At 31.1% G+C, this 27,270-nt stretch overlaps 2 protein-coding genes across 2 annotated transcripts; one reads left to right on the top strand and one right to left on the bottom strand.

The window, feature by feature from the left end:
• Positions 1-1,017: 1,017 nt before the first annotated feature.
• On the bottom strand, positions 1,018-13,710 carry LOC123658718 (glutamate receptor ionotropic, kainate 2-like). The gene is made up of 16 exons (XM_045594064.1): positions 13,599-13,710; positions 13,228-13,365; positions 12,723-12,826; positions 12,436-12,598; positions 11,139-11,353; positions 10,609-10,758; positions 9,887-10,087; positions 8,179-8,379; positions 7,684-7,917; positions 7,190-7,413; positions 6,831-6,968; positions 6,562-6,760; positions 5,791-6,019; positions 3,193-3,308; positions 1,715-1,867; positions 1,018-1,263 (listed from the first exon to the last, which is right to left on the bottom strand). Exons 1-16 carry the CDS (start codon positions 13,708-13,710, stop codon positions 1,066-1,068), a joined length of 2,775 nt encoding a protein of 924 aa, XP_045450020.1. The 3' UTR covers positions 1,018-1,065.
• On the top strand, positions 13,687-27,270 carry LOC123658551 (glutamate receptor ionotropic, kainate 2-like). The gene is made up of 17 exons (XM_045593934.1): positions 13,687-14,072; positions 14,258-14,362; positions 14,513-14,587; positions 14,707-15,003; positions 15,570-15,661; positions 17,908-18,024; positions 18,444-18,635; positions 19,874-20,032; positions 20,427-20,624; positions 21,146-21,403; positions 21,957-22,180; positions 22,268-22,405; positions 22,531-22,729; positions 22,828-23,056; positions 23,323-23,438; positions 25,366-25,518; positions 26,705-27,270. Exons 1-17 carry the CDS (start codon positions 13,979-13,981, stop codon positions 26,891-26,893), a joined length of 2,835 nt encoding a protein of 944 aa, XP_045449890.1. The 5' UTR covers positions 13,687-13,978; the 3' UTR covers positions 26,894-27,270.

The raw sequence follows: 27,270 nt of genomic DNA, 5'->3' as shown, positions 1-27,270 counted from the left end.
CCGAACTTAAAAAAAAGACTCTAGGGGTAGGGCAGACCAAGACCACGTGGACAGTGGGGTGCTCCGATTCGGTTTTGGGTATTTTTCGAATTTCTAAACCTATATTCTCGCACGCAATGTTACTAATTTTATTAGAATATTATGTCTGACGCGTTATTTTGTTTAAGTGTCTATTTGTCAGTCGTTAAAGGTCAGTTCGTATCGTATTTTGATCTTGCAGTAAAGATCGTTTTAACGTAAATTTGTTCGAAAATAACGCGTGATAGTCGCAGTACGGAGCATGAGTATACTTACCGCAGCACCGGAATTAAGGTAGAGTCAGAAATAACAAAAATTTAACCTCCGATAAAAAAATCTACCTATATTGTACATAAAAGCCCAGATATATAAAAATATAAGATTTAGAGAACATACTCGTATGTTTCTCAATACTAGTGGTCGCCCAGTGATCGAAATTCGACCATAATTAATTTTAATTATAAGTTTGGACATTAAACAAAAGATTACCTATATATGCACGTTTGTATCAAATACGTGGTAGTGTGTATAATGTTTTTTTTTTATTATTGATTTAATACATTTTTTATGAATAATTTAAAAAATATTAGCATTCTGCACTCCTTCTCTATATAAACTATAAGTGTGCGAAATATCATACTCCTCCATCCGCGCAATTTTCGTAAAAAGGGGTACAAAGTTTTTGCTTCACGTATCAATATATAGAGGTTATATCTATTCAACACTTAGACAAATTAACGAACAACGTAACAATAAAAAAAGGATGTGTGTACTTATGTACGCACGTAAGAAAACTTAATTTTTTGGCTTTGGCTAGCTAAGTTCACGTTAATAACTTCTTCTTCGTTGACTAGCTAACTTCACGATGTCGGTTTCTTGTGACGGTGTGCGCGCGCATCGTAAAAATTTAGTCTCATCATTTTTCTCTTATGCAGTATGTATATACAGATATAGCTGAATATTTGCTACGACTGACTTTAAATAAAAAACTAATTTAACATACAGTAATAATTTTAATTTTTTTAATTTACATAACACGTAACAATTTCAATAAATCTCATCAAAATTAATAAACGATGAAGCAGCTCGAAGAACTGACACGGCTCGTGACTGGGAGCGCTCTCGTAGCGGGGAAGGTGTGGCTGTAGATGGCGCGGCAGAGCGAGGCGGAGCAGCGGGTTTGTGTAAGACTTTTGGATTCAAGGATGCACGCCACTCGCTTGCGATCGCTTCTTTAAACGTCACCTGTAACGAAAAATTAGTAAGTAGGTAGAGTTATCTTATAATTTTCAACAAATCGGCAACGCCGTTTTTAATTTTGTATTATTTTACATCGCAACTGTTTTTTAACTGTCACATTATCAATTTATTTCAAGCTACTTTTCGTACAGGTTTAAACACAACTATAAGCCGCCAACACATTTTTTTATTGCTTTAATTAAAACAGTACAATTAATTAAACATTAATTAATTAAGTTAATTTAAAATTTTACACTTCCCGCTCCAAGAACATCTGACAAAATGACATTATAGCCTATTCGTTTGAAAATAGATCACATTGAGACTAAGTACGTATCCAAAGCGTTACACGCGGTTAGAAGTACAACACAGAGAATGGTGCGAGCGTTAATATTTTATTATATATAACCGATCAAATTTAATAAAATATAAAGTATTTAAAAAATATAAAGCCTACTCTTTCTTTGACGCAAATCTTCTTAGCATGTAGAAGGAAGTCTATAACGGCCACAATTAATCCTATAACACCACCTATAGCGAGAACCAAGAATATTCCACTGGTATTTTTCATTTGAAGTGATCCTTTGTCGTCTTCATTGTTTTCTTCTTTCTGCAAAGAGGTATATTATCAAAATTATTTAAGTAACATAAACTTGTAATAACAAATAAAAAAGCATTTTATCTAGAATATATATAATATATATATACTTATATATAAATGAATTTTTGTCTGTATATCTTTTATAGAATCGTAAACTATGCATTTGATCATCTCATGATCTTCAGAAAAGTGTTGTGAAGCCAAGCCATGAGGCCCACAAAGGTCTCTGAGTTAGTACGACCAAAAAAAATTAAAAAAAAGCTTAGCAACGCGCGCAGGGTACAGCTAGTTACTAAAGAAATGTTTTTAAGTTTAGAGTAAAAATTACTTTACACTTATTTAAGTTTTAATTTGCTTCGAAAAGAAATAGGATTTTTGAATTTTTCATTAATATAATAACTAATAATTGTGTTTGCTCGCAAACGAAAAAAAAACGACTTCAATTACATCGACGAGTAATACAACGTAGATCGACGAAAAAATAGTCAAGTAACTACGCGTTATCAAAAATTACTCAAAAAGTAATTATCAGATCTCGATAAAATTTATACGTGACCACATGATAAGCATCAGCTTTCGATTAAATTAAAAATTATCAAAATCAGTACACCCAGTAAAAATTTATTGCGGATTGTCGAGAGTTTCCCTCGATTTCTCTAGAATCCCATCATCAGATCCTAGTTTCCTTATCATGGTACCAAACTAGAAATATTGCCTTTCCAATAAAAAAAGAGTTATCAAAATCAGTACATCCAGTAGAAAGTTATGCGGTATAATACAAAGTAGGTCGACGAAAAAAGCGTCAAATAAAAACGCATTATTAGATATAACAAAAAAAGTAGTTGTTAGATCTCAAATAAATTTTAATGGGACCAAATGACACACACCACCTTTAGATTAAAAGAAAATTTGTAGAAATCGCTCCACCCAGTCAAAAGTTCTGAAGTAACATACATTAAAAAAAAATACAGACGAATTGAGAACCTCCTCCTTTTTTGGAAGTCGGTTAAAAAGACAGCTTAAGCTTTAAGTATCATACTTATTTTATGTACAGCTGAACCCTTAGAAAAAATCGAAAATAATTTCGAATCATCTTTCTACGGTAATAGGGTAGGCAATTGTTATTACGAACAAAAATTGCCTACCCTTTTATTGTATATGTTTTAAAGATCATTAAAGGACTAAGCAACTAGTCTTACAGCTATTTGACACGAGGTGTACATTGACTGTGTAAATCAATAAAGAATTGCTAATTGGAATGCTTACAACTATATTATATTAGTACTATAGTAATTTCAGATCTACAATACTTATTATAACAATAATAAAAATACCTTGCATTTTTTATTACTATCTTCTTCCTCCCACCACTTCTTTTTCAATTCAGAAAGTTGTCCTGACTCTTGAAGGGCCAAAATTGCACTATCAATCAAACTTTTGTAAGGTGAATCTGCAAATGATATCAATATTAGCAAATCATTCAGAAGACTAACATCACTAAAAAAATGTATGATTGACTGATTCAGCCAGTAATGTCTTTCAAATTCAGCATTATGACTGATTCAGCCAATAATGTCTTTCAAATTCAGCATTATATCTTACAATAACAATCATTTATTTCTAATAGAAGAGGTTGCAGTACTGAATCGCATATAATATCATTACATGAACTAAAAATCACGCCGAACAATACTACTTATAATTAGATATTTATCGTGAGAGATATTCTTAAACAAATAGAATAACAAAATTGCGAGGTAATGCAGGCTAATTAGTTATGTTAATGTAATGTAATTTATTAAAGACTACAAGTTGCCCGCCGCCTCACTCGCGTAGAAATTTATAATATTTACAATGTGTGGCTAAAGCCGTATTAAATCATTACATTACAAAATGTAGGACCTCTTTGTATACCAAATTTAGGGTTACGTTTCGGGCCCCACAACTTCCAGCCTGCGTAGAATCTTGCTTCATAGCACAATAAAAATTAAGAACTTTTGGTAAACCTATGAGAGCCCTACGAACTCTTAAATGTGACCCTAGTCGAATACTAATTTGTAGAAGATGTTAACTAACTATTAATTATCTTTCTATCAAATTTCAAGCTTGTATCATAAAAAAATGAAGGACTTTCAAACAAACTTCTGAGACCCCTTTAATATGGCCGTATCAAAAAATTCGTTCTTAGCTGACGTCTTCTTTCTATAAACTACCATATATATACCATGTATATGTACCATGTACCTATTATGCGTCCAAAGGTTTGAAATATTTCCTGATGAGTGAATGACTCAACTCGAAGCAAAGGTTAGTTTGCTTTACTTGTTTTCATTCTTTTGTCTTATATCAGAAGATTAAAATTTTCACGCATACTATGGAAATATTTTAAATGACAAACGCCATAATAAAAGATAACAACTCAATAGCAGATACTTGAATATAATTTCTTTTACGTTATTATCAAACACAAAATCCTAAATTCGTAACTGAATAAATCGTAAACGAAAAAATACATTAGCCATAATTGGATTCCAGATAGGCAGATTACCTGTAACTTTGTGATCATCGAAAACTCATCGAACTTTCTTGAACAGAGAACATTCAGAAAATAGATTTATTTATTTACTTATTTACAGGACAAAAAGATACAATTTATGTGATAAACAGTGCAGCAAAAACAATTAACAGTTTAACAGTGCACTGTGTTTCTAAAGTAATAATACTAAAGTACACACGATATTATATACTAATATAAAAATATGATATAAAGCTATATAAATAATAGATTATACATGTAAATATAATTAGAAAGAAAAAACATCAAGTGGTCAAAAAAAAATTATTATTATAATAAAAATAATAAATGCGGCCATTTCAATCTCTCTCTCTCTCTATATATATATATATATATATATATATATATATATATATGTTTGTTGGTCTAAAAAGAATTTTATTAATATGTTTTTATAGTTGTTTTTTTTATTTATTTTTTAATTCGATGGCAGATAATTTATTAAGAAAGGAATAATATATTCAAGCGTACGTTTTCCATAAAAATTACTATGTCTAGGTATTATTAATATGTGATTTGTAATATTTTTTGTTAGTTTAAAGTGACTCATTTTTATTTTAATGTTTAAATTAAAATATTGTTCTATTAATAATGTATATTTTATTTTGGTATGTATTTGCTTTGCAGTAGTTAAATAATTTCAAGGAGTTGTTTTTGTATTTATTTCTTATGTATATATGGGTACATTTGTTTTTAAGATTCGTAACTGGAGATGATAGATTCTATCGTAGTGAGGTTATTCGTTTATAATTTTCATCTTTGTAATGCAAAACTAAGTGGCGTAATAAGTGGCGTAATTAGAAAAAAGCATTTTCAACTAGGAGGCACTTATCGATAGATTTAAATACTTATGCTTTGACTAAATACATAATTTTGAGCAATCATAATTACTCACTTATCGAAACAATGTTTGTCATTTACGCGTATTATAAATAATTCAGATTATGAGCGACTAAATTCATACGCAGACATATTATTCAAATTTTATTATTTTCGTCATTTCAGTATCTCTATACGATATCTGTATTTATAGAAATCTCGTGTCACGATGTTTTGCGGGATAAAATTCCAAACTACCAAATTACTTATGATTAAATTTTATAATTATCTGTAATTTGGTCCAACTTAAAAGATAGGATCGTTTGTATCCCTTTTGTTTGATGTTCTGCTAATTTTTAGTTATTGATACTTGGCCCACTATAATTCTGAGGCGATACAAAGCTAGTTTACAGCTAATGAATGCTTTTGAATAATTTATCACGCTATTTGCAATGGAAACAAAACAAGAAATGAAAATAAATCTTTAGTTTAAGATAACAAATAAATACTTGCAAAAAAAATATAAAATTATACAAACTTTTTGGCATTGCAATACCGTAGTCTTTTGAATCTAACTTCCCAATCATTTTAAGATCGCAATATTTTTGCATATAATATTCAATGGATGTAGACTCCATAAAAAAGGCATATTTTCCCTCGCTTTTTTGTACACGATCTCGACCTTCTTCGTTGCTTGTAGTAAAAACAGTTGGTTTGGCGGATTTCATCACGCCCCAAAGTTTTTTGTAGAGGGTGTCATTTGTATTCTGGAAATAAAAAGACACCGATGTACTCTGAATAAAAATACAACTCATAATTGTTTTTACTCAGTGAAATTTTTATATACCTGTGGATCCTATGATCTATCAAATATGTACTAAATTTAAAATAACATAGAATTGATTACAATTACCTTACTTTACTGTTAGAAATTAACTAAGAAAACAAAATGATCTAGTATTTACAAGATGCATTTATTCATACCAAACACCGACAGAGAAGTTCAAAAGTAGTGTAATTAGGTATAGTGTACCACAAACAAAAGTGCAAACGGGTACGTGGTCTACTATCATAGTAGATTTTTATATCATTTTGAATTTCATAAACTCCGTAAATTTATTCTTATTTCAGGTTCAGTTTAGTGTTGTCATTTTATTTCATACCTATGATATAATTTACTTTTATTAGGTACTAAGCTTACCTATGTTATATCCATACCTTTGAAGAAAACAAAAAAAAATCTACCAAAAAATATAATAGATAATTATTACGCGTACAAAACATACGTAATTTAAAATTACGCATTTACCTCAAAGAACTTGTAGGTTGAAGCATTATTAAGAGTACCGTATGCAATACCAGTTTTGCCAACAAGATCACTAATCTCCTTGATTTCAGTGCTGCGTCTACTAGCACTGAGAAAAGTGGACATGTTAGCCGTATATGACGCGGTTACGATGAGAGCAAAGAACCACCACATTCCCGCAACCCATCGAGAACCCGCAGCTCTACAAACAACAAACAAAATTAGATTTATACATTTCAATACGGACAAATTTGGATTAGAATAAAACTTACCTAGGAAGTATGTCACAACCCTGTGTCATAATTGAGCCCATTGTAAGCCACATACAATTATACAGACTCCAAATATTCTGTAAATTTTCTGGATTCTGGTTACACGGATGAGGGTTGACCCAATCGCCTTGACTCATACTAAAATGAAAGACCATTTTATTAATACGCATTAATAATATGTTATTTAAGAATATTGTCTTGTGTAAAATAGAAAAATTACTTACTATTAATTATTAAATATAGCTATATATATATACATATACATATGTATATTAATATCATAAAACGACGGATTACAATTTTGTTAAAGATTTATACAGATTGTATAGATATCAAAATATAAATAAAGACGTACTCACCGAGCACAAATCAATAAAACAAAAGAAACTATGATGTAAGTAGTTGCTAAATACAACCAAACATCTAAAGACAAAGGTTTTATAAATGAAAACATATTTGTTTCCACAGGTTCCGACTCTCTAGTTAGTAAACTAATACCTAGAGACATGAAAGGAGTAGAAAAGTCCACCACAGCGTTACGATCTGACGAAATCGTTAGATCGCATATCGCTAATTCGGCATTCTGAAAAGTAAGCACGTCACATCAGATAAAACATAAATGATAGGGCTAAAAGGTGTATTTGGGCGTTGATTACAAAATCTTTCTAGATTTTGAATGTCTGCACACTTTATTATTGGTCTACACAACCTGTTGGTACGGTAGGGCACAAAATAGCTCGTATTATTTTTTATAACAGTATGTACAATACATACAAAAAAAAAATTGATAATTGTAATAATTTTAATATCTCACTTTTCTTAAAATTCTAGTAAAGATTGAAATATTACATACATGTTCTAGAAGTTCCCCAATCACTCCATCCCATTTCTTAGTTCCAGCGATGGGATTCCCATAACTATCACCTTTGACTCGGTAGAATTCATACAGAAAGTCTTCTTTCATATTTAGTTTCTTTTTTATTTCTTCAAATATTTTATGTGCTAGGTCGACAACATATCCTCGAGGTGTTGCAGTTGCGTTAGTTTCATCTATTTCGAAATAAGGTCTTTCGATTCTGGACACTATCTAAAATAAATTAAATAACGCAATATGTTACTTGTTCATTTACAAGAAACTTATTAAATTTAATATTATAATTTTATAAGGTTAGCAGAATTTTTAGAGATTTATTCATAAAAATGTAAAATTTAACGCATGACTCTCTCTGAATTGAACGCATACCTACTATAGAGAGACAAATACAAATAAATTAGTAAACGAAATCTTAAATAATTAATCTTAATCTTAAAATCGTACAAATGTATTAAAAAAATGATTATTTTTTACCCGTATAGCAGTTTTCGAAGAGCGTACGGAAGATCGTTCGGGGACGTCAATTTGAGACACTAACACATCCGTCTTTGATTCCCAGTAACCCACATACGTAAAACGACTCTCCGTACTCAGCTTTGAGTAATGCAATAAAAAGTTTTTTCGTTTCCCAAATTTGTCAAATGATATGGTACCAGTGAAGCCTGTATATGTTGTCTGTTTAATAAAAACAAACAATATAATTTAAAATAAAATGTATTTAAAAAAAAATATCTTTTGCGTATTAGGAACTTGAATGATTGTTATAATTTCATTATCTCTAATAATTAACTACAAATTTTAACCTTTAATTAGACAAAATCGTATAAAGGCATATAATTTTCTATTTAAGCAATAATTAAAAGTGTAAATTTTTATTTCTATCCTACTAATATTATAAACGCAAAAGTTTGTATGTATGGATGTATGGATGTTTGTTCATAGATAGCATAGGATTCTATTTACGTAACCTAATTCATTTATATATATATTTTTTATATATATAATTATGATTTTTTTGCAATATTAAAATTTTGATAAAACCTTTTCAGCAAGTGATGAAAACTTGGCGAAGATATATTAGAAAAGATTAGGAGGATTTTGAGATCTATTTACATTACTTCTATTAAGTAGCGCTGCAAATACTGTTTTTCTCCTGATAATTACTAAGGTTGATAATTTCTTGAAGGAAATATTTTGTCCATTACAACATTTTAAATCTATTAAAAAAGCATACAATACCACAAATACAACATTTTATATCAGTATTTGTTCAGTTGTTTGTATTCTTAATATATAAAATTCTCGTGTCACAGTGTTAGGGTCCAAACTCCTCCGAAAGGGCTGGACCGATTCTTATGAAAAATGTTGTGCATATTTGGCGGGTCTGAGAATCCGCCTCAAACTATTTTTTAAACCCATTTTTTTATTACGCTTCAGCCTGTAATATCCCACTGCTAGGACTGCATAGGACTCTTTCTCTATGTAGGAGGAGGATCAGAGCTTAATCCACCACGCTGCTCCAGTGCGGGTTGGCAGATGTCTGACGCGATGTCTGAGAGGCGGGATGTCTGGCGCGAACTTGAGGAGGCCTATGTCCAGCAGTGGACTGTAATAGACTGAACTGACTGACTGACTGACTGAGTGAGTAACGATCGTTATCAGGTGTACATGATAACAACCAAGACTGACAGCTTAACGTGCTCTTCAAGGTATGGCGTGGAGACCCACAAAGACTGCATAAACACCCAGGCCACGGCAAACATCTGTATGGCCAATAGAAATGTTTATCATGTGCGTGGATCGAACCCGCAACCGCCAGCGTAACAGCCCCAAACCAGTGCTATGACCGTTGCCCCAACATATTTTGTCTGTCTGTTTGTTACGGCTAATCTCGGGAACGACTTGACCGATTTTGACGGGATTTTCACTGACAGATAGCTGATGTAGTAAGAAGTAACTTAAGCTACTTTTATTTTAGAAATTTATTTATTTTATAACTCTGCGAACTGAACAATAATTTTTTTGTTAAATTCCACGCGAACGAAGTCGTGGGCACAGCTACTTTTATATATTATTATTCCACCTGCAAATAATTTATGCTGTACTAGTTTATGCTTATCAAATGAAAATACAAATAAACTTGATAGAACTAAATAAGTTTTGAAGAAAACAACTTTGTAACCTTTAATAGAGCGTCTCTCAATTTGGATCCTAAAGACCAAGCCCCTGCCTCGTAATCCGCTCTACTGTCCCTGAAGCATAGCGACGGAGGATCTTCTATTACTAGTTGTGATCTAACTGAATCTTCGACCGTCGCTATTCCCAAGCTCCTAATAGCTTTATCCAAGTGATACAAAGCATCTGCTGCCAAAGCAGTTTCTAGCTGAAATTAATTTTCTTTAGATAATTTTCAATTTTCATCCGAGCATTATTGCTTTTTTTATTTCATTTCATTTTTATGTGATGTATTGCAAAGTGCCAAAACATATATATAAGATTATATTATCAAGAAGAGGTGTTTATTCGTTTATAGTCGAATTAAGTTTTAAATTGAAATTTATATATAGGTATATATGACTAAATACATAATAGTTAAATAGATATATTTATCTTACAAGAACAAAAATCGTTGTAGTGTTTATCCTTGTAAACTGCAGAAACATTACAATATTGCTACTTAAAATATAGATTATCTGAAATTAATTTTATACCAGAATTTCTACCAGTTTCCTACAATTTCCCCAATTTTTAAGTCAGTGGTATATTTATTTCCACAACCAGCCAACAGCTTGTTAATTTGAGGATTTTTTACAGGTGTATTCTTAATTTTTAAGGATACCATACAAACAGAACATAGATCTAACAGCACTGAAATTAAAACAACGAATTTGCTTTTTAACATACCCTGACAGATCTGTCTTGCACGTCCACGTCTAAGTCTTTCCAACTTTCATCGTTAGGTTTTGTTAAATGCATAGTAGAAACGTTTGCTCTGAGTTCTGGAACTGATTTAAGATCCACAGTATACGCGTCAAGAGCCGTTAATATGAAGCTCTAAAATAATTTCGAAAGTTTAAAATGTTTGTACAAATATTGATTTGATGTGATGTAAATGCACGATTTTCGACTGAAATCGTCGGAACTGTTATTGTTGAATATTTCTAGTTTTCATAAAATGTACGTATGTATGACTTTGCTCATTATAAATATAAATATATATGGTAGCTAAATTCATCTATTATTTCATTATATCCGTTAGATTTAAAGCAATATGGACTAGGTATAACTATTTAAATATTGTACAGTGAGATAATCTTCCTAAAGGTCTTCGATGTACTTGCCAATTAATGATCAAATAAATATATATTAAAGGAAAGGTGATCATAAAGAGTCTTAACGATTATAAGTAACCGTACAAAAAATAATTCGCTGACCAGGTATTGTGTCGAATTTTCAACTTTAATAATTTCCTCCATGTATCTCTCTATATTTCTCACGTCACAATCTATAATGTGATAGCTCATATGCTCCACCTTAAACACGTGTTTAAATGTCTCCCGGTTATCGCCATTTGGATCAAGTTTCTGATACAATATCTGTTCCCGATTATATGGCCAGGAATTGATAACTTCTTGAAGTCGTAAGAAACCTAAAAGATAATAAATGTCTTTAAAATGTATTTTAAAAATATTTTATAAAAAAATTAAAATTAAAAAAGTAAATCTCATCCTCTTTAAATTACTTTCATAGCCATCATCAGACCAGCTCGATCATACGGCATTCCATTTCTTGTAACAAACCAAAAACGGCTTCGCTCATACTTTGTCTGTTCAAAAAGTTTAACGAATTAACAATATCATATTTTACTTGTAGATAATGCAACGTCCAAATAATGAAAAGATTATTAAAATCATTTCAGTAGGTTTTTGAATTTCAGTAGGTTTGTCGTCGCTTTAAATGTTTATTAAATGCATAGACCTTTTTTTCACCGTTTATCTAATTTATCAGTTTCATTTTTGGTACAAATTAACATGCAGTTTTTTTTTTGTTTTAGTACGAAATTCAATCCAGTTTCAATATCCGATTAGCTATGACACTGTCGACGAACTTAAATTAATATAATAAGTACATTATATTTTTATTTATTTATTTTAAAACTTTATGACAAAACTTAAAAAAATAAGCTGCGCAAGATGCGTCACTGCCATACATCCATAACTACCAATCAACTAGGTAGGTTAGGTTTATACAATAGTACAAAAAGCAGTAGTAATAACAAAAAACTATAATATAAGCGGTACAATAATATAAAATTTACAGTGTACATATTTTGATCAAAAAGTTACTGGTGTAACTTAAATATACAGTAAAAAAAGAATAGGTACATAAAACCTAAAACTTAAGCTAGCCTTAGTATCTATTAAAAAAAAACAAACGAACTATCTTTTCTCCCATGGCGTCTATTGTAATTGCGTTCGTTTCGTTTTTGTGGTCTAAGGTTTATTATACCTTTCTTAATTAAGATGCTATCTTGAGTGAAACAATTAATACTACAGATCTACTTACCTACAGCTAAGTTGGGTATTTTCAAACATACTGTTAAGTTTTATTGTATTTGTATTAGTTAAAGTATCCATTTACTGATAATCTTTCGACTTGAGTATATAGAGAGTTCATTAAATAAGTTTGTTTTCAAGAAAATGTTGTATTTAATATTAATATTTTACTTACTGCCATCGTCTTCATAAAAAAATGTAAATTTATCCCACTGCAGTGTTTTTATTAGTGTAGCGTAGGCTTTTGATATTAGCTCCCATGGTGGATGATAGGAAAACGAATAAGAATCTTGTTCCAAAGTCGCAGGCGGTTCCCATCCTAATAATAAGTGGGATATCTAAAAATTTATCAAGTAAATTATTACTTGGAGAATAAAACATTTTATATCATATAGTATTAACTATAAATTACCAACATATATTTGTATAAAGTTCATTGTAAGGTAATATATTTCTACTTACATTAAGCCTGTTGCATATTAAACAGGTAATATCACAAATGCCGTATGTCGGTCGTGCATCGACAAGCGCCGCAAAACCCTTACTATCCGAAGTAATAGGACACACTAAATCAAATTATAGAATATTATAGTTTGATTATGATCTAAATGATTGTTGATTTTTTTTTTACATTTTACGTAATTATCAGTATCGTAAAATGAGTTCCGAACATGACATTTTGGTTAATATTAATTAGTTATTGTTTCCTAATATAGGTGAACGTTAAGATTATTATATAGTATTCTTAACTAAAGGTCTGTCTTATAAACTATAAAACAATTTTCTATATGGAGTTGAAACTATTAAGGTAATTTGTATTGAGAAACACTACTAAAATATTCAAAAGATAACAATATACATTATTATTTAATAATATTAAGAGAGTTTAAGGAAACAACCAAAATCTTCGAAAATTATAGTAATTACTATATGTAATACTGGAATAAATTGGCTGTTTATTACTTACATTCAATAGCAGTCGAGTAACTATCAAGAACTTGCGAATGAATCGCTTTCCCGTGATAGACCTTTGTTGTGCCAATTTTGACAATATTATCGAAAACTATTTCGGAATCTGGCAAATTTTTTGAATTAAATAATCCTCCTACAATCGAAACAAAATTTAATTCGACGCGTCTTTTGTCTTTTGTTCGTTTGTATATTCTTCTTTCTTACATACCTATAGGCAATAGTATATTGTGGGCTCCGTCTGTAACCAACAAGTTGTTTACAAATAATAATAAAAACACTTTCAGTATCGCCATGCTGATCATTTAAAAGAACAATCACAAGTCCTTATGTTTAGACGGGCAAGCGGCATCGAAGCCGCCACCTCACCGTCTGATGTATTTTTGGAAAACAATTTTAGGTCACATCGGCTGAAGACGCCGACGTCGCATGCGACGAAGTCGTCATTATTATCCGTTGATTCATAAATAAAAGTTTCCATTTTTATGGTACAAACGCAACAGCTTCAAGAATATTCCGAAGTGAATTTCGCAGTTGCGTCTAAATCATTTTACAGCTATAATATTAAAACGAAAGTTCGCTACGGTTTATTTATTTATTGATAATTAAAAATGAAGTGCGCTTTCAGCAAATATAAATAAATAACGGTGTAAAAATTTATGACTTGTTTATAATATACTGGTATACTCTTAAGGAATATGGCTTAATAAAAGTTTTATGTGAGTCAGTAATTAAGTTAATGTATTAAAATGTTGCGTTTCTTGTTTTTTATTTGTGTTTTGCTACAAACGACGAGTTCACAAGTTATAGATAAGGAAACACAAACAGTTTTCTTTCAAATTGGTGAGTATTATTTAAGAACATTCGATATAATTTTCTTTTGATCCAACTCAACTCTATAATTCGTAATAAAATTAACCTATTAAAATTCTTATAAACAAAATAATAACTGAAATATGTAAATGTATACGATATGTATGTCTTTGGTAAAATGATGCTGATATATTACAAAATAATTGCTCTTTCAGCTGGTTTGTTTGAAAATGGTTCAGTCACCCAAAGACTCGCTTTCAAAGAGAGCATGCATGATGCCAAATTGGGAATAGGATTGCATTCTAATAATCGAAGCGAAGGTTTGTTTTCTTTTGTAGACTTAATTTTTTTCAATACACATATTTAAATATACCACTATGTTACCTTTATGTTTCAGTTATCATGTATTTTTGTTTTTGTCAAAATTTTAAATTTGAATGAAAGTGTAATTATGTTTTTTTTTATTTCAGCTTTAACAGATTGGCGGCTTGAACCAGTCGTTTTACCACTAGAAAGAACAGATAGTTACTCTGTATGGAAAAACTGTAAGTATTATTAAAATATTTTATATCTACGAAAACTACACTAAATTTAAAATTTTGTTTTACGTGACTTTCATCAAAATAGTACGATCATTTAACTGTATTCATTGTTAATTTTACAGTATGTTCCAACAAAGCAATGCGTCCGATAGCTATATTTGGTCCGCAAAATCCCATATCAGACGGGACCGTTCGCGATCAATGTAAAATTGCCAATATACCGCACATTCAAGCCACATGGAAACCTATAGATACCGACACAGAAGAAGAAGAATTTGCAGAAGTTAGTGAGAAACCGCCTTTTAAAAAGATATCTATTAACTTTTACCCTAGAGCCGAAGAAATATTGCAAGCATATGCAGCCTTGCTAAAATACTACAAATGGGAAAACTTTGCAGTTCTTTACGAAGATGACTTTGGTAAGAGTTTTTAGGCAGAAAACTTTTATCATACACTATTTAATGTATTGAAATTGATTTTGTTTTAAATTTTAAGCCGAAAGAACGCTACATTGTACATTTTATGTTCCGTACCGGGGAGTGCTCTAATGAAAATTTATATTGTTTCCAAATCGTAATGTCTATACTTTAAAAAACATAAGTTCTAAGAGGATTGTTAATAAAGTTCTTCCATTACGGAGATTTTTTCTTTCTAAAGCTTTTGTACGAAATCATGAATTATTTATTGTTCAATCATTTATTGTAAAATTATTAATATGATATATTAATACTTTAAAAAATGCAAGAGAGTAACATTATGTTTAAGCTTCGTTTCGGATCTCAACTTAGTCCTAAAAGGTAGATTCAACGAATCGAACTTCAATGTGGTTAGTCACTTTACTGAAATAGCGGTTAAGTTGGCTGAATAGAATTTTCAATAGTACAACATGACGATCCTCAACAGCTGATTGTCATAAAGCTTGCATGTTGACGAATATCTGTATATTTTTTTTCGGCGTGTTTTTAAATTCTTACGCTTTATTTAGGCCTGTCACGAATTCAGAAGATTTTGGCTGAGTTCACGGACCATTTTCCGGTAACATTTAGAAGATTGGATCCTACCCAGGATAACGTTAAAGTAAGTATTCTGTTTTGCTATAAATATTTTCAAAATAGAATGAAATATAAAAAAAAACTGGCCAAGTGCGAGTCGGACTCGCGCATCGAGGGTTCCGTACAAACCAAATTATTAAAAATATTTTTATGATCTTAACAATTTTTATAAACTTTTAGTTTATTTTGCTTTTCTCATTTTTTATTTATCTATGCGAAAGGACGTTGGTTCGTACTAAATTTCAAGATTCTGAGTTCACGGAAAGTACCCAGTTAGTTTTGATTCCTTTGCGAGTGTCAAAAAATTGCAGCATAAACTGTTGTATATTTTGATTGCATTAGCTTAGAAGTTTAATTTTTCCATAGCTCCAAGGGGCAATAGACTTGTATTTGATATAAATTTCAGCTTGATACCTCCACGTGCTCCTGACAAAAAAGTCTTGACAGACAGACGGACAACAAAGTGATCCTATACCTCGGAAGGAAAAACGGAACCCTAAAAAACACCGCGGTACGAAATTTGCTAGGTCAGCTACTTTCAAACAGTTGTAATGTTTTTTTTTTTGTATTTCAGTATCTTTGTATAGCAGCATAATCTCGTTAAATAAATTTTGATTTTCACTAAAATTTATGTTTTTGTAAGTCAGCAAAATTAAATCACTACTAATTTTATTCAGCCCTTTATACATAATAGTGGTCGCTCAGCGGTCAAACTTCGACCATAATTAAAATTTATAAAATAAACAACCTTTTTTTAAATTTTTCAATTTGACTACAGACTTCGTCAACCTACAAAACAGTATAATATGCGTGTGTGTGTGTCACATACATGTGTGTAATTTTTTTTTTTTTTTTTTTTTTATATTAGCATTTTGCATTCCTATAGAGAAACTATAAGTGTACAAAATTGCATATTCCTCCGTCCGCGCAATTTTCGTAAAAAGGAGTATAAAGTTTTTGCTTCACGTATTAATATATATAGATGTTTTATACTTTATGCATATCTTTACATTTTTCACTTTTTTTATTTAATACTAGATAAACGAATTCCTATCTTCCTACCAATTTCAAATATTAAAAGTGCTTTATACAATACTAATTGCATTAAAGACTTTAATTCATTAATTCATTTAACTATATATACTTACATCCTATTTTAATTGTCATCGATAATCAAGTGCTTTGAGATACTGTTGTTATATTTATTAGTTTATTATATTATATTATTCAAATGTATATATATGTATTGCTTGTAAGTATTAATGTGTAGATATTTGTATGTCAGTTTATTACAATATAACTGCACCACCTACCCGATCTTCAAGTATTCAATCCTATTTCGGGTTGTCTGGAAGAAATGGCTAACTAGCCATAAGACCGCCTCTTGTACTACACATTCTTAAGTTGTCTGTATTATTATTATTTTGTATTTGCATATTGTGGTGTACAATAAAGAGTATATAAATAAATAAATAAAAATAATTAAAAAATCCATCTGCAAGCCCTTACTACGTTTGTCTTCTAAGTAGGAATTTACTCCTATGTGACAAAACTGTCTTTTGGGTTAAGAGCCAAATTATAGAAAGTCGGAAAAAGTATTGAAACATTTAACAGTGTGTCAGATCGACTAGCTAAATAGGCACAAAAAAGGGTTACTAGTCGAAGAAAAAGATTAATACCATATCAAATGGTAAATGAACGAATCGAATAACGCCATCTATCGGAATCCAGGGTTCCGATAGATGGCACAAAACGTAACGAGGTCATTCGTTCAGTAGATTTTACTCGTCATATATTTTTCATACCCGTGGCCTTATATGAAAATCGATTCTTAAGGAGTAAACTCCAAAAATTTTTGAGAAAAACATACAAGTAATTTAAATGTCCTGTGTAGCTAAAAAAGAAATTTCTTTTGATAAATATCGATAGTTAGCGTAAAAAATTCTGTTTTTAATTATATTTGCTTATAAAAACAAAGCATTACTCAAATAAATTTTTCAATTAATAAAAAAGCAAAAATTAAAGTTTGAAGGATTGCTATTTTTTTATAAAAGTGTAGTAGTCGCCTCTCACTTAACGGTCCACAATAAGGATTTACTTCTGCGTTGTGAATCAGGAAGTACACACACTACAACGACAAATGCCCCGATCTCAAAAAACATTTGTATTGTCTATGCAAATATTTGTCAGGAAAGGGAACCGAAACCACAAGCACTAGTGTAACAGTTAATTATGTAACCGCTGCATCAATTGTTTCTATTGTCTTTTCAGGTATTCAAAGACCTTGGTGCATATAAAGATAGCCGCATGATTATGGATTGCCATGAAGATCGTATTCTCAAGTATTTAGAAGAAGCTCGTTCTGTAAACATGTGTAATGAATACCAAGTAAAGTTATTTATTTCTTTGCTTTTATTTAAAAAAAAAAAAACAATAATTTATTATGTAGATTGCATTATCTATTGCATCCACATAAAATATGGATAACATTTCTAAAGTATGCGAAATATGAGAGAATTTTTAATTTTTATCCAATATATCCTTATAAGTTTTTTATGTCGGCGTGTTATTTATTATATAAATTTATTTTTAATATAAACAGTAATCCAAACGTCAATCATAAAAATTAATATCAATTTATAACATTCTTCAAATTTTCGTCATAGGGACAAAAAAATATCATCCAATAAAACCACGAACTATAAGCAAATGGTCTTTGCATACCTCCACGGCCTTTTGCAAAAAAAAATCATTGAGTAGCTTAATTTACTTAATAAAAAATAAAAATGATCTATTTTTATTTACAGCATTACATTTTAACCAACATGGACACTTCAAAAGTTGCTGATAAGTTAACGTCATTCCGTTCAAATATTACCTGGTTAAGTATGGCGGAATACGACAAATTGCAAGATTCTAAACATTTCTTAGTTCCTAGAGTTGGAAAGTGGACAAGCGATATCCCTACATCTTTATCTCCTCCTGTAACTACTTTTAAGGTAGGTAAACACGTATGGATATAGGTTAACAAACGTGCAAATAACAAAAGAAAAAACAACGAAAAAAAAATAACACGACAATAAAACCGAATAACAAAAAAACAGACCTGTTTTCTACTTTATATACCCTTAGAAAGTTTAAATTACAAACCATTAATCGTATATTTAGAAAGTAATATAACATATATAAAAATAATAATAATAATAGTAATGATTACATAAATATTTATGAAACCGAAGAAGAACTCACAAGTTATGAAAAATTAAAAATAAAATTTAGAAATGGATACCAAGAATTCTGGCTCCAAAATCAATATTCCACTCTCCTCCACTCCACAATGGTTTGTGGGGAATGGTACAGAAATTTGAAATTGCATTTCCTTCATCGTATTAGTCTGAATGTGGGCTTATTGCAGTAACTAATTTTCTGTCTAAGAAAAGGAATAGACTGCAGATTACTAACCGTGGTGATTTGCGACTGGTGTTAACTAAATTGAAACCCGACGTCAAAAAAATTTTTAAATTCCACCAATCTCAACAGTTTCATTGATATTTATGTTTCTTATTTAGTATTGTTTTTTTTTTTTATTATATTGTTTTACTCATTTTGATTAATCGTCTTGTTTGTCATTAGCCTTTGTGCAGTGCCCCAGTGCAAGGTGCGCAGGCTTTGTGTATTGTCTTGCATTTATTTGTCAAGTTATAATTTTGTTCGTAGCACTTTGAGTGGTCTTTTTTTGAATTAAATGTTTTTTTAGAATATGTTTTAGTATTTATATTAGTTATTAAATAATTACTAATAACGACCATCAGCCACGACCATGAGTAGCACTAATACGGAGAGAGAGAGAAAGAGAGAAAGAGAGAGAGAGAGAAAGAGAGAGAGAGAGAAAGAGAGAGAGAGAAAGAGAGAGAGAGAGAGAAAGAGAGAGAGAGAGAGAGAAAGAGAGAGAGAGAGAAAGAGAGAGAGAGATAGATAGAGGCAGAATTTATTTTTAATTTGTGAATAATAAACGATACTAGAAAGATGTATGAAATTGGTATAAATAACTATTATATGAAAGGGGCGATGGAATTTCGTTTTCTTGTAAAAGAGGCGGTATTTCATAAGGAGTTGGGAACCTATGAACTAGATAATACATAAAATACTGTAATCGAAAAGTAACAACATATATTTTACATATAAAAATAACTTCATTAAATTTTGCTAAATGATATGTAAGTTTAATTTATTTCAGCTGGAAGCACTTATTATGAATGACGTGGCAAACCATGTTCTCAAAGCTGTAAAGGATCTCATATCAGATGATGTAATGAAGAATCCATATAATTCTTTGTGTGAATCTGATGCCGAACCTTGGCCTTATGGTGCTTTACTTCAGGAAAAAATAATACAAGTAATCTATTTTTTATCTAAAGTAAATACATATAGAGTTATCGGAAATCGTAACTATTTTCTGAATTCTGCCTTTTAAATTTCATTTTTAACCTTTACCTTTCTCTTGGTATCTTACCCTTAAACTATGTTACAATATAATGCAATAGTTGTGTAGAAACAGTGATAAATGAAAGCCGCACTAAATGGCCGAAGCATATGGGTCCGGAAAGGATCACGACGCTATCTTCCAAACCACGATAACCATATTTATGGCGTTCATATATGGCAAGAATCGATCTCGCATCCGTTAACATAATAACCAGTTTCTGTGATCACTAAGCACAAATCATTAAGACAGTTCCAATGGTTTTGTTTCCGGAGTAAAAAAATAATATTGCAAATATTTTTTTCAGACAAAAACCACTGGTGTAACAGGCCCGATTGAATTTAACGAAACAGGTGATAGAGTAAATTACACATTATACGTCCATGAAATTTGTGAATCTGAGTTAGACACGATTGGCACATGGGATTCTTCAGCCAGTGTTCTTGTTGAAGACAGACCTTTACTCAAAACAACAGGAAATCAAAAAAACAGTAAACACTTTATTGTGAGTAAAAAAAGAAACCTTCCACAGTTGTAAACTTTATTTTATTTTATTATTTTACTATCAGAATATTTACATTTTACAAACTTGTAATACAATTTAGGTCTAAAAATCACTACATAATTAAAATTATATCATTACAAATTTAAAATAGTTACATCTAAATCAATAGCCTGTCACAAAATTTGTGAAACCCATTTGCAAGTGTGACATTGTACAAATTAAGTTTTAATTACTTTAGTTAGTATGCATTTCATATATAATGTTGTTATTTATACATAATCTAATATGAAAAAACAAAATAGGGTATTGTAAAGTAAGCTGTAAAGATAAATTGTAGTAAAATAGGATAAGGTAGTATGCCTCAACATATAAAGCATTTCATTTTTATTGTTTATTTATTTTATTATTATCAATTTTGCTTTATTTGTGCTTTTATTTTAATCTATAATAAGACGACCAGTAACCTGCTAAGGGTACTTGTTGAAATACTAGTTTAAGTTAAAACACATGTTTACTTTTAGGTAATATCCAGAAAAGCAAAACCTTATTTCTACGATAAAGTAAAATGTCCTGAGGATAATAAAACATGCGTCGAGGAAACCACAGACGAAAACTTCGAAGGTTTTTCTGTAGACCTCGTTGATAAAATATTCAGTACTCTACGAAAATACAATTTTAATTATACGTATTCATTTATCGACAAAGGGTATAAAGATTACGGTACTTATGATTCAAAAACGAAAAAGTGGGACGGAATGATTGGAGATCTATTGGACAAAGTGTGTGATATTTTATTTTGATTATAGTTAAGGTTGCAAGATAAGCTTTCTGGTGTATAAATGCTAAAGTTTCACTAATGTCAACTCTGTCGGATTCTGTTCCTACTCGTAGCGGATATCTGTATAAGAATATAGAACCCTCTCTTGTCCCGCGGCTGTCATAAGAGGCGACTAAGGGATAACACAGTTCCACTTGTGGAAGCCATGTCCAGCAGTGGACTGCGATAGGCTGAAGTGATGATAATGATGAAGTGATGATAATGATGAAGTGATGATGATATCATGATACAAATTCTGTTTCTAGGCAAAGGCCTTGCTCCCTAATTCGAACCCTGTAAGTGACCAGAAGTATAACTTATACAAAAAGGTTGAGTTCAGATCAGTACAGTTAGGTTTACTTATGTAATTAATTGATAAAAAAGAATTTAATCTTGGAAATTGTCCTTAAGAGATAATTAAATATTGTTAAATGATATAATCATTTGAATTTTGGTTTAGAAATAATTCCAAATCGAGAATATTATATACATTTTTTTCGGTCTTAACATTATAGAGAGCAGATTTAGCAGTATGCGATTTAACTATAACAGAGAAAAGGAAAAAAGTAGTCGACTTTTCCGTCCCGTTCATGACACTTGGAATCAGTATCCTTTACTTGAAAGAAAAAAAAGTACCACCAGGAATGTTTTCTTTTCTTAAACCATACACTTTTGACGTTTGGATGTACACTGCAACAGCCTATTGCGTCGTATCAATCATTCTATTTGTCTGTTCAAGGTGAATAATCTTTTTAATAAACAACATTTAAGAATATTTTTAGTTTATTACATCTACACAGATAATCAAGTAATTTAACATTATCAGGATATCACCCGCTGATTGGGAAAATCCCCAACCATGTGATAAAGACCCTGAGGAATTGGAAAATATTTGGAACTTTAAAAATTGCACATGGCTAACGATGGGATCTATTATGACTCAAGGATGTGACATTTTACCCAAGTAGGAATTTTGTTATAGATTTTAATCTAGCTTGATTAACTATTCTTTCGAAATGTGCATGAAATTTCCTTTTAAAAGATGCTATTCACGTCAATGTTAAGAACGTACATATTGATGAATTTCAGGGCAATAGGTTCTCGGTGGGTTTGTGCCATGTGGTGGTTTTTTGCGGTGATTGTTTGCCAAACGTACATAGCTCAGTTGTCAGCTTCTATGACTTCAGCTATGGAAAATGAACCCATCAATAATGTTGAAGACCTTGCGAAACAAACAAAAGTTTTATACGGTGCTATAAAAACAGGCTCGACTTTAGATTTCTTTAAGGTAAACAAAAAAAAAATCTACAAAATTTAACTCTTCAAAATATATATTAATTTTTTGTTTGCGAACTCTTAACTATCACAAAAATATATACTTTACAGTTTTCTAAGGACAAAATGTACAAGCAAATGTATGAAAATATGATGGCAAATCCTGCAGTCTTGGTTAAAACTAACGATGAAGGTGAAAAAAGAGTTCTTAGTGGAAAAAGCAAATACGCATTTTTGATGGAATCTACTACGATAGAATATAAATTAAAAAGAAACTGTGACCTTAAGAAAGTTGGCGAAGAATTAGATACCAAGGACTATGGAATCGCTATGCCGGCAAGTATGTACATTCTTCTTATATAAATTATATAAAATTGTGTCTCATGAGAACATACAGTCTTTAGAATAGTATAAAGTAATAAGAAAATATGAAATATATCTCTGAGTGTAAGTAGTTAAAATAACAAAATTGTAAATAATCCCCTAATCAAAAACATTCCCGTCATCATTATAAAATTTTATTTTATACTACTTACAAAGTTGATATGCATCCATAAATAGAATGCTTAAAATATTTCAAAATAACAAAAAACTTTCCTTTTACAGATTCTCCATTTAGAACTCATATTAATAGAGCCATATTAGAGTTAAAGGAATTGACAGTTATCGAAGAAATAAAAAAGAAATGGTGGGAGGAAAAAAATGATGCAAAAAAGTGTGACGTAAGATTTTGTGTTTGTGTGTGTGAAGAAGAATTTGTGTTAAAAAAAATTGGTTGTCTGTAAAATTGGTTTATGGACGACAGTTTAACGTGACAACGTATCCTCGGATGCATAGATCAATCGAGTAAAAGAGAGATAGATGCGGCACAAGCCAACAATGAGCGTAACGGGACAATGAGTTATTCTTTTTTGTGCATGCAGCCGGCGTTCATTATATATTATTTAGTTTCATATATATTAGAGGTTGTGACGTCAAAAAATAGCAACGATATTGAAAATGAGGTTATCTCTGTTCTCTCATGGCACCTATCCCTAATATCATCCAAACCATATTGAGCTATATCTGCGAACTGTGATATACATTTTATCTATACTAATATTATAAAGCTGAAGAGTTTATTTGTTTGTTTGTTTGAACGCGCTAATCTCAGGAACTACTGGTTCGAATCGCAAAATTATCTTTGTGTTGGATTGTCTAATTATCGAGAAAAATATGATAATAGCGTGATGTTATATAGCCTAAAAGCTATATAACATCGCGCTTCGACCAATAGGAGCGAAGAATCAGTGGAAAATGTTGCAAAAACGGGAAAAATTATTCATATTTGAAGGCTTTCGTTGCGTGCGCTGCGTAAACGGTTCAAGTTACCCAAAAAATATGTACAAAAGAATTATTCCTCTTTAAATGATCTAAAAAAATGTCCGCGACAGTATATCTATTTTTTTAGATATAACCTATAACCTTTTTATGGTTGATCAAATTTGGTCGAAATTAATGCATTAATATCAATTATTTGCCAAAGAATTTTATCTTTATATATATTGCCTTGGTGTAGACGATATTTTATTGAAAAAAAAAAACGAGTGAACGGATTTTTTTTTACATTAATCAACTAACAAAAATTTACGATCAGACATCAATTAAAGTTCGGAAGTCAATTATCCAACATTGTGTCCAATCTTTTTTGAATAAAGCAGTTAGCGGTGTAGAGTAGTTTTTTTTTTTAAAGACAAATAGAGTCGACATTCTAACAGGACGAAGTCGCGCGCAGCAGCTAGTAATTAAAAATTTACTTAAATATATTAAAAACCGCTAAAGTGCATGTCAGACTCGCGCACCGAGGGTTCCGTACAAACAAATTTTTTTAAAATAATTTTATTATATTATGATGTAACTAAAAATTTATGCTTTTCGCATTTTTTAATTTATATGTTCTTTAAGACGTTACTTTGTACCAAATTTCAAGATTCTAAGTTCCCTCCCTTGTAGGTTCTGATTCTCTTGCTTGTGTCAAAAGTTTGCAGCATAAACGGCTGTTTCTGTTAATTGTTGGCTTAGAAGTTTGATCTTTTCAAAGATCTAATGGACAGTAGACCTGAGTACTTGATATGAATTTCAGCTTCATACATAAACGAGTTCCTGAGAAAAAGTATCTTGACAGACAGACGGATAACAAAATGATCCTTCCTATAAGGGTTCCTATTTTTTCCTTTTGAGGTACGGGACCCTAAAAAACAGTTAATTTTGTGTTTAAATCATTTAAAAACTGAGGACACAGCAGGAAATTTCCTGCTCAAAATATGGTGCTGTCCGTCTGGTGTAGTACCTCGACCTTACAGAGAATCACAGCTAAATAATAGGTGATCAGAGCTCCTGAGGGGAATCGGGGATAGGGTCAGCAACGCGTTTGCGATGCTTCTGGTGTTGCAGGCGTCTATAGGCTACGGTAATCGTTTACCATAGGGTAAGCCGTACGCTTGTTTGCCGACCTAGTTACATTTTAAAAAATAGGCACTTAAAAGCCTTTCGTACCAAAATTCCACGACTATAATATTAAATTTACAAGAATATAACAATTTTTATTAGTTGATTTTGTTAAAAATAAATTGAAAATAAGAATTAAAACATTTAATTTTATTTCAACAGGACGAAAAAGATGAAAACGATGCAGAAGGTGATTTAGAAATGGAAAATTTAATGGGAGCCTTTATCGTACTTGTAGTTGGCCTTGTGTTTAGTTTGTTTATTACCGCTGCGGAATTCATGAACGAAGTACGGAATATAGTTATACGGGAAAAGGTAAAAAGAAATTGTGAATTGTCATAAAAGACATCTGGTATATATAATAACGTAAAAAATAAATAGCAAATACAATTTGAGCTCATTACAACAACAATGACACATATTGAACGTGATGTGATGCGGGAACATGAGCGCGGGTTTTGTGAGGATTTATGTAAACTTCTAAAACGACTTTTTCTTTATAGTGTTACGTGTTAGGGTTCGAAGGATTTGGAGAGAAAGACCTGCTGACTCTTTTCAAGACTTTATTCACTAGCACTAGGTCCAACACAAAGCACTAGGTTCAAACACTAAGCACTAACAATGTCCTATGTCGTAGCCAATGTCGTAGGTTTCGCTGGTACCACTCTTGATCACTAGTTTTCACTCTTGAAGTCGCCTCGAAGATCGCTCAAACTGAACTGCACTCGCTCGCCTCGCTGCGGCTATTTATATCGGCCGAGACGAGGCCCAGACAATTCTGGAAAGTTCGCGCATGTACCCGGTTTTCGAGACTATACTTCTATATAGTTCCACAGTTGTTCCTCTAACGCCATCTAGTATTGAGTAGAGAGTTTCATGCGGTCTCTGTCTTTGCGTGGTTTCAATGGTTGCCGCTAGATGGCGCTAGTTTCTCTGTGTATCCTTAATAGTCTGCTGCTAGTCAAAATGGCTACTAAGAATAATCGATACAATATCAAATAAACGTCGCTTTTTTACAAAGTTTACGGATATAAACAAGGTCTTGTCACATATTTTCTCATGACACATTGATTTCCAAATACAAACGCTACTTTTTAATTATCTTAAAAATTCAGTGGTTTTAGTCCCGATATAGACTTTTCACTTTTAGTCTTTAGCGATACTACATTTACTTAAATTATTCTATAGCATATTTCTAACGAAAAACCACTCTGGTGGTAGTGCGAGTAGTCGCCTAAAACACCGACGGTTTACGGGTTCGATTCCTACCCGGGATGGATATTTTTGTATTTCTACAAATATTTCTTTCCGGTTTGGATCTTCTTCTGGTCTTTCCTTGTGAGTATCCCCACTGTGCCTCGGAGAGCACATACAGCACTCGGTCTCGATTGTTATCATAAATACCTGATAGCGATCAGTCAAACAGTTTAGAGAGATATGAGCTATATATATTATTGTTTTATTATAAAGCACGCAAGTTGTTACATTATATTTATTTCAGGTACCGCATAAAGAAGTATTTATGAAGGAACTTAAGGCTTCATTGAACTTCTTCCAAATGCAGAAGCCTGTTTTGCGTAATCCGAGCCGAGCGCAATCTGTAACGTCACAAGCCGACATCGACGAAAAAGATGCAAAACGACTGACCGCCGTCGATAATTTCATTACTTTTGAAAAAACTGAACATTAATTTATATTTTATTTCAAGTTAATTGATTCAAAAATAATTATATTAGTTGGTTGATTATATAAATGAAAAGTGTTAAGTAACTCTCAGTAGATCAGAAAGGTTTGAAGCTAAACCTAACATTTACGCACCTATAATTAAACTGAGTTAGTTACCTAGTTATTTCACTAACATTTAACAATATTGAATCAACTGTGAAGTATATTAATAAAAAGTATTGTTTTGTAAAACGCTATCATTAATTAGGTACAAGTTGGGAATAGGAATTTTGGTACTAATTACATTAAATTTAATAAAAAGTTTAACCGTTTGTATTTACTTGCCTTATTAGGATATAAAATATTTTTAAAAAGTTTCCATAAAATTAAAAAATAATCTAA

Source organism: Melitaea cinxia, chromosome 12 (genome assembly GCF_905220565.1).
Source record: "Melitaea cinxia chromosome 12, ilMelCinx1.1, whole genome shotgun sequence".
Lineage (NCBI taxonomy): Eukaryota > Metazoa > Arthropoda > Insecta > Lepidoptera > Nymphalidae > Melitaea > Melitaea cinxia.
Note: the sequence above shows the minus strand (reverse complement) of the source record. Positions and strands in the feature narration are given on the sequence as shown.